Genomic DNA, 17,294 nt, shown 5'->3' with positions numbered 1-17,294 from the left:
ATCTCCACAGTATTGGTGAAGCATGTTTTAATATTCCAGCTCTTTTGATCTTGTCTCGTAAATCAATCCCTCAATCTCCTTAATTATTTTAATTGCCCTTCTTTAAATTCCCCTTCGGTGTAATTTTCTAATAGGAAGATTCCCCAAAATATCCCAGGCATGACCTAGTTAAGTAGTAGGCAAAGGTAAGTCATGCCAAAGAAGCGGAAGAGAAGTCTGTTAGTTCCTTCCTCGGTAATGGGATCCATCACCTGGAGGCTTAAATTCTGTGGGCTTTCTGATGCTCTGTAAGACCATATATAGCAAGTGGCTAATAACTGTCTTTTAAAATGAAGTTTAAGAAAGACTCTATACTATTCTCTGAAATAATTCATTAGCTTTTTCAGCTCTTCAGTTGAAGTCCAGTGATTACCAACCATAAAAACAAGGAGTATGGTAAGATGACAGTTTATTCTTTTTCTTTTCTTTCTTTTCTTTTTTTTTTTTCCCACACCAAATTTAATTGAAAAGATGATTCTCTACCTGTCTTCTAGTAGCAGTCCACAATGTTTGGCCTTAAATAGCAAAATTAATGCCAGGAAAAGATCTGCAAGACAAATTGATGTTCTATTTTTTTTTTCCCACGTAAACCTGGTGAAGCTGCTCATGGTATATAAGGGCATAACTGAGCTAGGCTCCTGGCACGTATGAACAAATACCTGTAGGTACTTAGGTGACAGCATCAGTATTACCTTCTTCTGACTATTCCACAATGGAAAGATAACGTAATTATTTCAGCTAAACAAAAGGCTTTGGTAATTTCTTTGCGGCCACTGAAGTCTAAGAAAGGAAAAAAGAATTCAGTAAGCTTCTTTATGTAATGAGGTACTGAAACAACTGCAGCCACTGTAAGCAAAGGTGAGAGACATAAGAGATCATAAAATACAGGAATCTTCCTGGCTGCCTTGTGGCAGCTGCACGTCTGAAAGAAAAATCAGCAGAAAGACCAGTGAAGGGAGCAAGGAAGAGTGATTTATTTATTTATTTATTTATTTTTAAGGCATGGCACTAAGAAAAAGCAGGAATCTTGGTGAAATGGCAGCAAGTACACCCTATCTACTTGCATGTGGGGAATGAGGGATTATATGATCCCTTGTAACATCCAGGATTGGATCAAAGATATTTAATGGGAACCTGCAAAGTCCAGGTTTTTGGCTAACTTTGGCTATTTGGAGAGAGAAAATAATAATAATAATAAAAAGCTTCTTATGGATTGGCTGAGTCAAATTAACGCCACCTGACAAAGTTGTAGTTATTGCAGATCTGCAGACAGCTATGCCTCTTTTGATGCAGGTCACCCGTGAATGTTTTTGCTTTGGTCAGGGTGCATGTGGAATTGTACTGTTCGAAAGGAGGACAATATACGCTTACATTGAAAAAATGTTACTGCAGCTTACGGAAATAATGACGGTAGTACATTAGCTTGGGTGATAATGATAATTTGTAAACTTCTTTTGTTAAAGGCGTGGAATCACATGAAATCACTGATGCCATGGCGTTGTTCAAATTACATCTCAATCCTGCCAAAACCTCTTCAAGAAAGGAACCAAGAGCTGTAAGATGTGTAATAACTGATAACATTAAACACCAATCCTATCACTAAATAGTTATAGATGGTGTGTTTCTGGGTTTGTAACTACACATGGCTCATACCATTTGTAGCTTCAACATGCAATTTTAGTTATCCTTCATTAAAAAACAAACAACAACAAAACAACAAACCAAACAAAATTAAGACTTGAAATGAAGGGTTTTAAGGATTCTCTGGTGCTAGCTCGCCTGAAGCCAGCACCCTGCCTGCTCAGCACAGGCCTTGGGCGAGGAGCAGCTCTGCGGCAGCTGCATGGCCCCAGCGCTGAGGCCACCATCGCCATTGGAAGCTGATCCACGGCCTTAGCGCTGGGAGAGAGTTAAGGGATTTTGGGTGGCGGGGGAGCGAATTGAATCTTAAAGGAAATCGAGACTGGTTTTTATTTTTTATTTTGTTTTTCCCCATCCGTAACGACTAGCCCCAGCAGGACGGCGTGCGGAGGCCCAGAGTGGGAGCCTCAGAGAGGCGGGCACCGGCACCGCCACCGCTGAGGGGCCGCGGGCTCCGGCTCGGGGAGCCACCGCGGCTCCCGACAAGCCGCCGCCATCTCCCGTCGCGGGGCCCAGCCGCGGCCGCCATCTCGGCCAAGAGCCGCCTCCCCTTTCCTCCCCTCCCGCCCCGTCCCGTCCCGTCGCGCCCCCTCCCTCCCGCTAACGGCCGCGGCGCCGCCATCTCGTCCCGCCCCGCCCCGGCCTCCCGAGCCCCGCCCGGTGCGCGCCCACCCCCGCGGCGCCGCCGCAGCCCCCGCGCCCATATAGGCTGCCCCGCCGCGTTTGCCGCGCCGCCGCCTCCTCCTCCAGGCATGGCACAGGGCTCTACCTCACTATGGCAGCAGCAGCGCGGCACAGCACTCTGGACTTCACGCTCGGCGCCACAGGTACCCGCAAGGGCTCTGAGGGGACCCTTCCCGCACACCTTTCTCCCCGTCCCCGGGGGGGTAGCCCCGGTGGGAGCGGCGGTGCTCGCCCTCCCGCCGGGCCCCGAGGCTCGGCTCGGCTGCGGCAGCCCCGCTCCGTCCCCCGCCGCGCAGGTGCCCTCGTCTCTCCCCCGCCCGCCGCCGCCATCACCGCCCCCGGGCTGCCTGCGCGGTGCGGCCCCGCCGCGGCCTCCGCCGGGCCCGCCTTCGCCTCCTGCCTCGGGCAGGGCCCCCGGCCGCCGGGGTGCCGCTTGGGGTGGAGATGGAGGCCTTAGGGTGGCGGTGGAGCCCCGTGAGGGTGGGAAAGGGTGGGTGAAAGGCATGGGGGGGGGGGGGGCGGGGGGGTTCGTCCTTAATCCCGCAGCAGAGGCGTGAGGGGAGTCGTTGGAAACGAAAGGCAGCGTCGCTCCGCGGCTGGCTGGCTGTAGGGGGCACGGTGGAGCCGAGAACCAGGAGGAAGCCACCACGTTTCTCGGCAGGCAAAATGGGTGAAAAGGCCTCCTCGTTCGGGGGGAGCCCTGCTGGGGGCCGAGCGCGGGCAGGGGTGGTGGTGAGACACCCCCCCCTCCGTCCACTTGCTGCCTGGTCACCCCCCACGCAACACTTCCATTTATTATGTGTTTTTTGTTTGTTTTCGCAGGGAGGTAGGAGTGAAGGCAGTTCTCCGCATCTACAAAGAAAATCTGTCGATAGGTTGAGTGGGAAGAGGGGTTTTTCTGTCCCCAGGGCTTTGTTGCGCACTGTGCCCTTCGTGATGTTGCTGTGTTGGAGCCTCAGGGAGACACTGAGAGCAGAGAGGGGGGAGGATGTGAATGGAGTTGTTCTCAAAGCAGTTTGCTTTAGAATATGCAAATATGCTTCAAGGTGAAAGTCTTCTAGGTGGTTTTATGGTGAGGTCTTAAAGTGCAGCTTGGTCACTCATGGTAAGCAGACACCAGCATGCCGTACGTCGTCCTGCCATTTTCCTTAGAATCATTCAGGTTGGAAAAGACTTTCAGAATCATCTGGTCCAACCATCCCCCTACCACCAATGTCACCCACTAAGCCGTGTCCCTAAGCACCATGTCCAACAGTATGAACAGAACCAAGAAGCTAAGCCAGTCTAAAATCCAGTTTTGTGGAACCTCCTGTTCTTCCCCAGCCCCAGTGCAGTGATCTGTTTGCCTGCTTGGTGCACACAGCTCTCATACATTGCAGTGCTGGCATCTGCAGAGGAGTCAGAAACGTCAGAGGAAGGTGTAGGACTAGGTGTACTGAAAACAAACCAGAGTTGTATTAACTGCTCTATGATATTTAAAACTATACCATTAATTAAATAGAGACCATGATAATGATTTTAAACACTTCTCACTCCATTTCCGTTTTCTTTTGAAGACAGTGCTTGCATCTTTCACCAATTAGGATGGATGCAGAAGTGTCGCTGTGCAGACCAAAGGAAGGAAGAAGCTTTTTCTCATTGCATTTGTTTCAGCACAATAGACATTTGTAGTGAGAGGCAAAGAACTTTTCAGAGCCCATGACAGCTCTGAAGTTGGCTGTAGTGTACGTTTCGTGTGGCATTTTCCTTTTGTCTAATGCTTGTGGCCAAGCCATAAAGAGTTGTCTGTAGAGAAAGATTGGTGAATGTAAACTTGTGGTAAAGGACTTAAATTCTAATGCAAAATCATGGAACATCAACTATTTTTTTCTAACTTACTTAGTAAAACTTCTGAATGTTCTGAAATGGCTTATTATAATCAGATGTGTGGTTTTGAACCTTCTATTATCTTGTAAGGGTAATACTACCACTACATCTCAGCTGAAGCTGTAGCATTCTTGTATTCTAGAAAATGCATAATCTGCTAACTTCTTGGTTGATGCACACTCTTTGTTCCTTGAAACATTATCTGTGCTCAGTTCTTGGTGAGTTATTTTTCGTAGGTTCTAATACAGCTGTTGACTCCTAGCTTGTAGAAAAGCAAGACTTTACCCTCTGAGAGCAAGTATTTTTCAATAGTTCATTCATATTCCATTATAATGCATCTTGCAGTAAGTATACATGGTCATGGTGTCTTCAAGTAAGAACCTGCATATGATTGAATGGTTTGGGTCGGAAGGGACCTCAAAGATCACCCAGTACCAGCCTGCCTGGCATGGGCAGGGATGCCACCCACCAGACCAGGTTGCCCAAAGCCCCACCCAGCCTGGCCTTGAACACTTCCAGGGATGGGGCATCCACAGCTTCTCTGGGCAGCCTGTGCCAGGTTATATACAAGGGTTGTTATGTATGATAGTTGAAGTTATTTGAATATAATGTTTGAGTGTTTGTTTAACACCCAGTATAGTATCTATCCAGTATTTTCCTATTCCTGAAAGGAAGAAAGACTGCTGGTATTGTCTAGTATCAGGACTGAACATGACTGTAAAATATGGGATAGTCTTTCTGAGTTGTTAACACTTTATAGGAATCTCTCCTTATTAATCCTCTTGCGTGTAACTTGTTTTAATCCTCAATCTTCTGAGGGTCCTGAGGAAAGCTGTAGTTGGGTATCAGTGAAAGGACTTGGAGGGGATGCAGCTCTGTAGGACCTCAGGCAGAGTTTGGATCTCAGGTAGGATTTTATCACATGTTAATACTTGTGCAGCTATTAGCTAGCGACTGCTTATGCCGTAGAATGGTGTGCGTTCTGATGGGTGATCCCTATGGGCTTATTTGCTTGTCATGTGCCAAAAACCTTCAATGGCAGCCCTGTTGTCTTTAGGCAGTTCAGTTTGCTCAGGATATGGGACTGTGGTCCATGTTCAGTTCATTCTTCAGAATAAAAGTGTGTACCCAACAAGTATCTTGAGAATGAATAATTGGAATATTAGGCTTTTTTTAATATTTGCTGACCTCCCTTCTGTGAGGTTGGTAGTTGGACTTATTGAGTGCTGCCAGTAATGGAAGCATGGTTGTAGAAGTAAAAAAGGAGAAAGTGGGATTTCCTTTTGTGTTGTTTTCAGTTTGGGGGTGGTGGGAAGGGTGAGGAAAAACACTGCTTTGGGAATGGGGTTGCTTGAATGAAAGCATGTACCTCAATCTCCTGAAAGCTAAAAGAAAACTGCTAGATTTAGTAATGTACTACAAAATCTACAAATTAGAATAAAAAAGGCTGTTTTGACTGTCTTCATGATTATGTCTTTGTAATTACACCTCATCTAATGATGCATCTTCATCTCAAAAAAAAAAAAGCGTTAGGTATAAGTAGGACTGAATCCTTGTCAGCTGGCTAATGCAACCTGACTTTATGGTTGGCTCCTCAAGCTCATTAAAGTAGGAACTGTGGGGCTTGATCTGTTGGGCAGAAGTATTTTATCTGTGGCTCCCTGAACAGATAACCAGACAGCTTCAGCAGGCAGACAGCATAGTGTTCCTTATCCTGAAATGCACAAAGACTGTTTTAACAAACCCCTCCTTTATGAAAAAGGACACTGTTCATTCACCTTCCTTAATTGGGGCAGAGAAGGCTTTAGTCGTGCCTTTTACTTCTGGGCTAATGACATTCTTATTAATTGGTTAGTTCATCAGAAATGAGGAATTTGGGACTAGAGTTACTTAGTTTAACGGCTTCATTATGAAAGTATGTAATGCTTGAGGTCTTATACCTGAACAGAATTGAGTTTAGATTACTACATAATGTAAATCTGCTCATACATGGGAGTGTTTTCATCCATGCATGAGGGTGTCATAGAAGCTTAGTTTTCTGTGCTGTTGAATATAGAAATCCTTAATGTTTTTCAAGATCTTTTAATGAGAGGGAAAGATACATGGAGACTCCATTCAGACTTGTTCTTTGTTACTTGCTTTGGGAAGTTGCTTTGAAAAGGTAAGAGCTTGTTGGAAAACTAACTTGAGTTTTACATTTTAGTGTTTGGGATTATTGCTTGGGGCACAGGGGATTATGCAGTTCATTATACAGCTGCACGAACAGATGTGCTGGCAAGACTGAGGGCAGGGCGTAGATGAGTGAGTTGTTGGGGGGAAAGCAGAGATTACCAGAGCTGATGCCGTTAATGAAAGAAACTAGTGAAACTGCTGTGTGGATTTGCTCACACTGGGAGTTACAGGGCTGTACTGCAGGTAAGGCAACACTTGGATCTCTAAGAAAAGGGGTAAGTGGACATGTGCGTGTATGTGTTCTGTTTTTTCTTCAAGTTAGTGTTTTTTATGGAGATGGAAAGAAGAGAGTATTACCTGCAGGCTGAGCCTCCTTTTTAGGTCTTCTGCCTGTAGCTTTGTTCCTGTCCATGGGATCAATTGCTTAATTTTGAAAGTGCATGTGGAAAAAAAATTCCTGAGAAGTGTTAAGCCTGTCATCAGCAGGAATGCATTTAAATAATAATAAAAAAGGCTAATAGCTGCAGCACTTCACATCCACTAACATTTTAGATGTGGGTGATATATTAAGAGGTGAATTATTTACTAACAGCTTTCTTGTGCATACCTGAACTGGCACCATGGGTATTGTATTTGACTAGCAAATTTTGTTCTTTGATTAGTGTTTTGCTCTGTAATTGTACTTACTGAAGATGAGCTTCATTTACAAAAAGGGTGGGTTGTGTGTGTGTTTTATTTTTGAGGCACTTTTTTAAAGCAGAGGCGCTAACTGCTTTACAAATTAGTTAAAATACATGAAGCTGTCTTGGCTGAAGCATCCATTACAGTGTAAGAAGGTGCTATTAACTCTGCTGGTAATGCTACGTCTTAGACTTCCAGCCCATTTTTATGCATAAAGAAATGCCATCAGGTGAAGCCTGAATATATATGGTCTAGGGGGTGTAGAGACTCAACAGTCCTCACATCCATTTTTTTTACAGCTGTTTGAATAATACTGCTTTATGTACTGCAGTGTTTGACATCCTTAAATATATAAAAAATAATTGGTCGTATTGTTCTGAAAAAGTCCAGTTTATAAGATGTTTCAAGTAACTCTACAAAATGGTCTTTCAGGCTTGAGGGTGTTTCAACAGGTGATAATATTGTTTAAAATGTGAACAGTCTTTATATACCAGTTGATGGACTTGAGTTTACACATGACTGGGAGAGACAAATGAAGCTAGTGGAGCGGAGGTGTTAAAACCACACTTGTTGATGTTAAGGTTCAGGCCATGTGTCAGATGAAGGAAGCTTTCTGAGCACGTAAACATGCTGTGTGCAAAGGTGGTGTGCCAGATGTAATGTGTGAGAATGTTGGCTTGCAATTGCCTTTGGCTTCTGTCTTCAGGTGCTGCTCAGCACTGATGATCTGTTGGGATACAGCATTACAAGAGGTTTAATGAAATGCAGCCTTCCCATGCAAAATTAAACTTGACCAAGCAGCAAGCCTTGGGAGAGGCTGGGTTGAGAGTCTTAAACATTTAAAAGATGAAAGATGCTTCCAGTGTGTTGTCCAGAGCAGTGTGACAAATATTTCATGTAATGAGTTTTGTATATTTCAAGTCTGTTGGTGTGCAAAGGCTTCATCTGTATTGAAAAATAGTGAATTTATACGAAGTGGAAAAACCTGTAATACCATTACAGGGTGAAATAACAGTGTAGGGGAAACTAAACAGAGCAGTGTGACTTTTCAGAATGTCAGATGCTGCTTGTTAGGCCTGTAAATGTTTCTTCTAGAGCTACCACAGGACTACAGGGTTTTGGATGAACAGTTCAGTGTTGTTCCAGAAGATTAGTAATTAAAAAGTTAACTATCAGTTAGATGTAATTAGATTCCAGGAATAGCAAAACCCCTTTTAAAGTATGCATTTTTCTGAAAAATCCAGAAAGTCATTCGTCAATGTCAGAGTGAATTGAAGAGACTGTTTCTAGCATTCTTTAAATCTACATGTGATCTCTGTACCTGCAGAAGGTAGAGTGACCCAGCAGTTCTTTGCTGCTTTTATCCTCCCTTCTTTTTTTCTCTGGGGGGACTGTGCTCGAATAGCTTTTGCTTTGGAGTTGTCCAGGTTGCCAGAATTTGGTCTTAAACTCTTTTCCCTAGTGGGAATGTTCCTGTAGGACTCACCCGGCTGAACTGAAAGACGTTCCTCTCTAATAGCTGGCTGGAAGTGTTTCCTCAAGGGCTTCTAGAAGCTTTGCCAAAATCAAATGAGGCAAAAGCCATCGATACGTTCTCTGTGGTGTTCTCTTTAAAATTCATCAGTGCATTGTGGTGTGGGAGCCATCAGAAGTGAGCTCTTGGATATTGATGAATCTACAAGCAGTGAGTAAGCCAGGAAAACTTGTTTGTAATGCTTGATTTGCTGAGTAACTCTTTCCTCAGTTATGTCAGAGATGATAATCAAATGCTTATGCAAATATAATCAAGGTAGGTTCTGGAAGGTGGTGGTTGTCTTCATTCTTCCCCTCAAGTAGTTTTGGTTTCAGACATGCTGCGAGTGTGTTAACCTTGACTTTCCTGGCTCCGTTGTAGGCAGCCATTGTTACAGTGAAAGGTTTCTTTTCCTTTCTTTGGTATTCTACCAATGGTGACTGGGAAGATTGAGCTTTCCTGCAGACCAGCGTCTGCTATGCTTGATTGCTTATTGTTTTGCACTGATAAATGTTTTTAAGGGGACTGTTGTGGAGAGTAGATACTTGCTCCTAGAGATCTCCACAGGATTGTGGCATCATGTGGAGGCTGCATGTACCTGGTGTTCTTCTAAGCTGCTTCTAAGCTCTACCTGTCATTCATCAGGTGAGCAAGTGCATAGAGGTTCTGGGGGACAAAATTGTGGAGACCAGCAAAATAAAGTTAGTAAATGTTTGTAACAAGGCTGAGCTGCTTTGCTTAAGTGACCTGTTTTAAGCCTTCTTTGAGTCAGTCTGCCCGATCTAATCTCTGCTAAAGTGTGTGGCTGCATTTGTAACAATCCGCAAGATACTTACATCCTCAGCTGGTCAGTAGGATTCATTCTACCCTACCACTGCGTGATCTTAAAAAGCAAAATGGCCTGCAGTGAGGGTCTGATCTTCTCTGAAAAGTCAAGAATATATTAATTGGGGAGTGCCCCTTTGGTCTGACTGGGTGATGGGGAAATTAATGCATGGCACATGGTTATAAAAATACATTAATAAGCACTTCAATATCCACACCTAAAGTTAGTTTTCAAGTGTGAGTAAGCTCTATATTGGTAGTGTTTTCTTGTTCTTTCTGCAGTGACTAAATCTGTGCTTGAAAAGGCTTGGTAGTACAGCTAATAACTTCATGTGTGCTAGGTGGTTGCTTTAAGTAAGAAAACAAACTTAATGCTTGTATTGGTTTATTGGCTATCTTTACATTAAAGCATTCTTTCATTGCTGTGATTGGATTCTTGCACATCACACAAGCAGTTCTTCTGTGGAACTCCCTCCTCCCCCCTTTTTTCTTTCCTTCCATAGCATTTTAGTGTGGCACTAGCAAGAGCTTCTAGTTAAGTTCTGGTCTTTGGCTGTCTCAAGTCACATTTGTTTACAGCCAGGTAGGTCACTTCCAAGTTGCTGTGTGCAAACAGCTGCTTATGGAGCAGCTGGTAAAGAAACTAAAGAAAAAGTATGTTAAACCCAGCTACAGGCTGAAAGGTCACATAGATTTGTTTTATCAATATTAAGATGCTATAACATGGACTTGAATGCTCTGAGATAACTGCAACTCTGTAGTGTATTTGGATTTCTAAACCTTTGGGTTAATTTAATTGAGATTAAGTTATGCTTATATTCAGTTCTAAAACTGCAACAAATTATTACATGCAGAGTTTGTCTTAATAGAAAAATGGCATGCACTGTACAGGCAATTCTGTCTGCTTTTTAATAAAGATGCCTGTACCTATGAGAAGTTAACTTTATTTTGATGCTTGACTTTGCAGTTTGGCTTGTCTGAAGGCTTGCTGTCCTGGTAAGAAGGGGGAGGGAGGGAGTAAAGCAGAAAAGTATATTTCGTGCAACAAGTATGTTCTTTAATGTTTCTTGGTCTTTTCATTCTGCCCCTTTACTTTGGTGTTCTCTCTAGTGAGAATATGTTAAAAAAAAAAAAACACCTCTGTAGGATAGTGGTGTATCCGCTACCTGGATTGTATGCTTCTGGTGTATTCTAAAAGCACTAAACAGCATAGTTCTTAACACCAAGGCACAAAATAGATGTAGAATGACCATTGATACCTGAAATGTGATATTCACTTGGAGTGACAAAAAATAATTGTGTATTAGAATCCTTTTTTATTTTAATGGTGCTCTGCTGCTGGTGCAGGTTTGTTATGCAGCAGAGGTCCTGTTATAGTAAGAAAATCTCCTTGATGGAAGGATTGCTGTTCCTAGGAAAGCATTTGTAACAGATCTTGCATGATGAGGAATAAACAGTGCAACCTTGTTAACGTTCCTTACTTCCTCATTTAAATGATGTGTTTGAAATTTCACGGGAGTTTGAGATAAAGGGTGGGAGTGCTGTGATATATAGTCCAATAAATCTTATGTTCTGTTCTCACTAATTAAACTCTGTCATGGTGTTTTGTGACTGAATGTACTGTAATAATTCTTGTCCTTCTAAATCTGTCCTTCTAGCAGAATTTTACGACTTCTCAAAAAAGTTTTGCCTTTTTAAAAAAAACCTCAGTGGAAATTAAACATTGACTCTCAAATGCTACCACTGGAAGCACTGTACCTTTTCAATTCTCCTGGATAGTGGAGCCAACATGCCATTCTCATTGTTGAATTTCAAATGATTAAGGTAAACAATTGTGAAAGTGTTAAACATAAGTGCCAAGACAGTGACTGTAAGGTCCATTTTGCAAGGTATGTGCTTACTAGTATTACTTTGAGATATGATGTTACTGTTATTCTGCAATTTGATAATAGGTCATCCAGTTAATACTGGATTAATTTTAATCCAGCTCACTAACATTGACATCCAATAACTGAGATTTTATGCACCTGTGAAGCACAGATTTAGGCTTAAGCCTTAGTGATGTCCAAATGTGTTGTTGAGACTGAGGCTACAGAAGCCTTCAGGAACTCCATATTCACAAAAAACCCCACTGGGATATTTAATACACAAGATCACTTTTAGTTTTATATGTATAGTTGATTAAATTTTGGGTTATCCTAATACAAAAAGCTTTGAATAGAGGGGAGAGTGAAGGAGTAATTTTTCTAGTGTAGCTTTCCTGTTACCGAAGTGGCTGGAGCTCATAGACCTGTCATGGCTGAAATCTTAAAGATTTCTTTGAGTATCACCTTAAAGGAGATTAGAAAAAAAAAAATCTTACTCCCCTTTAGTGAAGGAGTTGAAAAACAAAGGAAAAAGTCAAACCACTTCTTGCAAGGTTTCAAAAGGGAGAGTGAGAGAAGGTGTTACTGACCTTTGAATAACAGAAGGTCAACAGGCTGCATCTCTGGCAATGATGCTTCTGTTTCTGTATACACATGCACTTTGCACTGCTTGCAGAAGTCAATGAACGGATGTTCATGATCACTCTACTGTTGCTTCTGACTGAATTCTTGCTGAATGTGACTTTTTTTAAATTACTGTGAGGTTGGTTGAACACTAGAACAGGTTTCCCATGGAGGTAGCCCAAACGTGACTGGTGTGGCCCTGAGCAACCTGCTGCCACAGACCCTGCTCTGAGCAGGGGCCTGGGCGAGATGATCCTCTGCGGTACCTTCCTTCCAACCTCTGCCATTTGGTGGTAGTGGATGTCCTGACTGTGCCCCAGTGGGATGTTGTTTTGTTCTTTTTTGGTAGAAAAGTCAGACCACCTGTGAAATGTACTTACTCAATTTTCCCTGTCCCTCCTTCTTATAGCGGCATTCTCTTAAAATGTGTTGAGTCTGGTGCATGAGGTGACACCAATGTTAGTATGAAAGAGAGGCAGGAATGTAGAAATGAGAAGGGGTGGGAGTGCCCTGTTTGGTGGCAGTGAGCTCTTAGATTGGTATCCGTCAACAGAAGGAAAACGTCTTGGGTTGAGTCCCTAACCAACTGGATGCTCTGGGGAAAAGGTGGTTAGTAGCTGTGGGGTGTATGTGGGGAGGAGGGAGGGAGCAGGTTGCTTTTAACTTGTGTAGAACAGTCTCAAAACTTAGTACTGTGGGAGATGGTTGCTTTTCATAAGTACCTGTTAACACATCAAGCAAAAGCTAGCTTATTTGTCCTGGGGATTCATGAAAACCAACTTTGGGGAGTTATTTGGAGGGGGCCCTTTCACTTACAAGTGAGGGGTGGGTTTATTTACTCATTTCTGAGTCAAAAGGACCAATTTAGGCAACGTTTGTTCTGAGCTCTTAGCTAAGCCTGTGATGTTTGTGTGAATCTCTCTGGATAGCATATTTCGAGCATTAGTGTGCTCTGCTCTCATGTTTCCATGCAGGAAGATGCTTTTAACCAGGATGAAAGGAGTACAGCTTTTAATTAAAACTTGAAAACATTAAAAAATTGCCCTGTAAGGGTCGGTGACTAAGTGCTAACTAGTTGTCTGCAAACTATTATGTACTGCTGTATATTCTCATGCTGAGGGTGGAGGAGCCCTAGTAGGGTGAGGCTGAGGATGAGAAATAAGGGAGGGGTTGGCACTCCAACTGTAATTTTTCTTTTACATTTGTTTTAGTGTCTAAAAAAACCCTAAAACCTCTGAAATACAGGCACTGGAGCCTAAAGTTTCTTGCGAGTTTTAGACTTCAAAAAAATTTCAGACTTGCCCAGCACAATTACTTGAAGTGGTGAATATGCATGGCTCTGAACAGAAACAAGGTGCCAGTCATTGAGGCTGCTCTATGACTCTCAGAATATTTACCCATTTTGAATGTGTGCTAACTCTTAATGAATTCTTAATCAAGTACTTCATTTCATTTGATTTCTCTTCACCTTTCTCTATTAAAAGTGTAGCTACCAAGGGAAAAATGCAGCAGAAGTGCCAAGGCATATGTAAGTGCTTTAATGCATCCTACTCTTCTGGTTGTGTTACATTCTTCCTTGCTAGAGGAAAGGGCTCAAAATCAGGGTTAGAAAAATTTGAAGCTGGAAGTGGGGTGGATGTTCTCAAATGAGATCTAATCTGTTCCCATAACTTAAAGATTTTTGTAAATCCTTTGGTATGAAGAGGTCTTGAAACAGAATATTTTTAGAGATAGTCTGGTCCAATAACAGATTACTGAGATCAGAGTTGGAGTATCTGGATGAAACTGGCTGATGTTATGCATGAGGCCAGCCTGGATGCTTACAGGAACTGTGGACTTTGAGCTGCCCTCATATTGACAGATGGCTATCAGTTAATGGCTTTTTGGCTGCTAAAACTCCAGAGGAATGTCTGCAACTGTTCCAAAGCATCTCTTCTTGGAGTTTACTGGGTTGCCAAGACTGCGTGGCTTGAACTGACTGGTCACTAACTGTTTTGAGAAATATGTATATTGAATCTTCTGCATGATGTTCTGGCTTCTGCTCTCTGGAGTTGAAACTCTGGGCCTTTTCATTGCTTCTGGCAAATACCAAATACTTAAAATAATATTTCACACTTGGTAACTTGAGTTTGCTTTTTGAAAGTGTGGAAAAACAACTAAAACCACCTGACAGCCTTCTTGAATTAACATTTTGATGTAGATTCAAAGATGTTCTGCTGTTTTTATTGCCATTGCCCTTTTCATCTATCAACACTTGACATAGCATATCTGAGCTTGGAGTGAGGTGGTGGCAAGGGGATTTGGGTGAGATCTTGAGATTCCTGAATCTTCGTGATGCCTTCAAGCAACCACTGATGCCTTCAAAGGAGTCTCCCAACTTCAGAGAACTAATTAGCCCTCCGAGGCAAACCTTGTGTGGTATAACGAAAGGGAGACTGATGAAAGTATGCATTGTTATTTTAATTTCCTGAAACTAATCGCATAATAGAAAGAGTGCAGTCAATCTCTTGCCTGGCTGCTTAGCAAAGAAATCTGTTGTAGAGTGATGAGCGAGCAGCTAGTTGAGGGATTGGTATCTTCATGGAATAGAAAAGTATCTGTGATGACTTATCCTACGGTCTCTGCCAAGGCGCACCTAATAGCAGTCGCTGAAATTGTTGGAAGCTGGTAGGCTAAATGTGATAGGAACACTTCAGTTCTTCCAGGGAACTACCTTTCCATCTTATTTCTTCAATGTCTTGCAAGAGCTGCAGAAGTGAAGTGGTTTGGGAGTTAGTTGCATACCAGTTCAGAGTGGGTTTCATGCTGATTTACTGGTCTGGAAGGGTATGACAAACATAAACAGCATTATTGTCCAACAGCATTACTTCGGTAATGACATAAGAACTGAGGGAAGGAAAGGAGTGTGGGTTTCTCAAAAGATGAGGCAGAAAATAAAGGAGTAGTGAAAGGAAGCAAATGGCAAGCAAGGAGAGGGGACCATGTGTCTAAAGTGCCAAAAAGTTTTGTGAATATATTAGCCTTGAAGCAGCTGCTCTTGTCTTCCCCAAAATAAGGGGGCTGATGAGTGCTGGGAACTGGAAGTTTAAAGTTGAATTGTGCAAGTACAAAAACTTACTGGTACAAATAATGTAGATTTTACAGCAGCATAGGGGAGAAAAACGTTCGTGTTGATAGTGGACCTTGTGGGTGTTCTGTCCATGAGGCTCAAAATCATCAACAGTGCTTCCTACTGACTGAGGAAGAGGTGCTGCAGAGTGGCAGCAATTAAATTATTCACTGCTGTTGAACAGAACTTGTTTTTTATTCTAATTAACAATAAATTACAAAATTACAATGTGGAGAGTTAATGAGTGAGGTGTAGAAGATGGAAGGTAAATATCTTGGAACATGAAGTTAGGCAATATCAGCAGTAAGAAGCAGGGTCTTTCCACACGTAATAAGTGTTCTTCACAAGATATTGGGGAACTGGGTTCTTCTCTTTGCGTAGAGAAAATTAAAATAAATGCTTTTTTCCCCCCTATTTCAGTCTTTCTGGTTTAAAACATACAGGGGTAATTGCAGGCTTTACAGGTGGGTAAACATAGGCTTCAAGTTATCAAACTGAGTTTAGTTGACTGGAGTTGTCTGCTTATGCTAGATGAGAAAAATTTTACATGACTTGGTATGTTTTTCTTTTGCTTGAAGCTTGTACAAATCAGAAACATCTTGGAAGCTATTGCTGATTGTGTCTGCAGGCTATGCTTACTGGTTTTCAAGGTATATGCATTTGGGAGCAGGGAATAAAACAATGATTACCATAGAATATTACCATAGAATAGCTCTTGAATAGACGGGCGGGGGGAACAATGCGTCATGACTGGAAGCATTTAGTTATAAACTGCATCCAAGTGGCTGTGCCAGGTGACTTCTGTGAGTAATTCTAGATCCTTACTAAATTGCATGACTGTAATAGCCTAGTCTTGTATGTATGTGAAACAAAAATGATTATACTTGCCTCACTGGAACGTCTTATAGCTTAATAGTGCACAGGCCTTCACAGACACTTGCTGGTGTGAGTGTCTTGCTAGTTTTGTTCTAGTTCTGGTAGGTGCAGCTTTACCAGAATCGTTGATTAACTCATGTAGTTAATTCCCATATCAACTGGCAAGTCTTATGACTTGTTCTTGGGATGCTTGTTCGAATGGACCTTAACGTTTTCTTCCAAATAATCTTTATTAGGACTAAAATAGTTTATGCTAAACCTGACACTTCTGAAGTCAGCATACTGACAGAAGTATCTGCATGGACAAAGTTTCAGCTTGCTTTTGGAGATTTCTTTGGTTATTTCCAGTTGGATTTTTGTGCACTTCTGGGCAAGAGTACTTTTCCATAGCATTTTGAAGACTTCATCTGGGAGTCTGCTTTGTCCTAGGTGTTGGAAAAAGGACTTTCCTTCCTTGGGCTCCTGCTCTATTTGTGACATGGATGGGCATCTGTCAGAATGGCCTGACCACTTCTTGGTGAGAATGGCTCACAAACCCAATCCCGGCAATTGGTTATTAAGTTGAAGATTGGTGTATGCTGAAGTAGGTGCTGTTGAAGTGGCAGCATGAACTTTGTTCTCCTTCATTCTGTAGCTTTTCTAAGTCACTGTTGGAAGCTAAATCAATTTTCAAAGAAATGATCCCAGAAACACTTAAACTTAGCAGGCACTTAATATCCAGTAAATTCTGGAATTTCGTGCATCTTATTGATACTACTGTTCCCACACTAAAATGCATTAAGAGTCTTCTGGGTCATTTCCCCAGGAAAGAAATTTTATGCTTTGACATATGTCAAGGTGGAAACAAAAGCATCTTTGCTTCCATGTTACTGTATACTGGCAGTTACTTTTAATACTACTGCAGGATGAGATTCAGCTGTGTGTGGTATTGAGAACTCTTGACTTTCCTCTCCACTTGGAAATGAGTCTTCAGTTGACAAAGGGACGGAAGGGAAAATGACCACTGTCTGGGCAGGGCAGCTTGCCCTGTTTTGTTTTCAGTGCTTTAAGCCAAGGAAATTACCAAACGTCTTCTCAGTGTTGGGGTTTATTTGTGGGATTGTTGTTTATTTTTGGTTTTGGGGTGTGTTTTTTTTCTTCATAACAGAAGTAATTATATGAATAAGGCCTGGCTTGGATTGTGGTAAAGTTGGTGACCAATAACAGACATAGTAAAAGTACTCATTATGTCAGTTGTAGACCAGTTGTAGACCTCTCTGCTCAGAGACAAAGACTGAGTTAAAAGAATTTTGTTGGAATCTCCATCAACTGGAAAATAACTTAATGGGTTAGGGAGGTGGAGAGGCACAGGAGTTGAAAGGTACATAATAAGGTTTTTTTTCAACCTTGCACAAGATCA

At 42.3% G+C, this 17,294-nt stretch overlaps 1 protein-coding gene across 3 annotated transcripts in view; it reads left to right on the top strand.

Moving 5' to 3' along the window:
* The first annotated feature begins 2,297 nt into the window (after positions 1-2,297).
* SMS (spermine synthase) overlaps positions 2,298-17,294 on the top strand; it is a 49,346-nt gene continuing 34,349 nt past the window's right edge. Inside the window, exon 1 of one of the 3 annotated variants that reach the window (XM_066980866.1) lies at positions 2,298-2,507. In XM_066980866.1, the coding sequence (XP_066836967.1) occupies positions 2,456-2,507 (52 nt within the window). In that variant the 5' untranslated portion in view covers positions 2,298-2,455. Of the gene's footprint in view, positions 2,508-2,584; positions 2,855-12,576; positions 13,439-17,294 lie in introns of those variants that run through there. The other 2 variants (XM_066980856.1, XM_066980845.1) reach the window with 2 other exon arrangements.

Source organism: Anser cygnoides, chromosome 1 (genome assembly GCF_040182565.1).
Source record: "Anser cygnoides isolate HZ-2024a breed goose chromosome 1, Taihu_goose_T2T_genome, whole genome shotgun sequence".
Taxonomy (NCBI): domain Eukaryota; kingdom Metazoa; phylum Chordata; class Aves; order Anseriformes; family Anatidae; genus Anser; species Anser cygnoides.
Note: the sequence above shows the minus strand (reverse complement) of the source record. Positions and strands in the feature narration are given on the sequence as shown.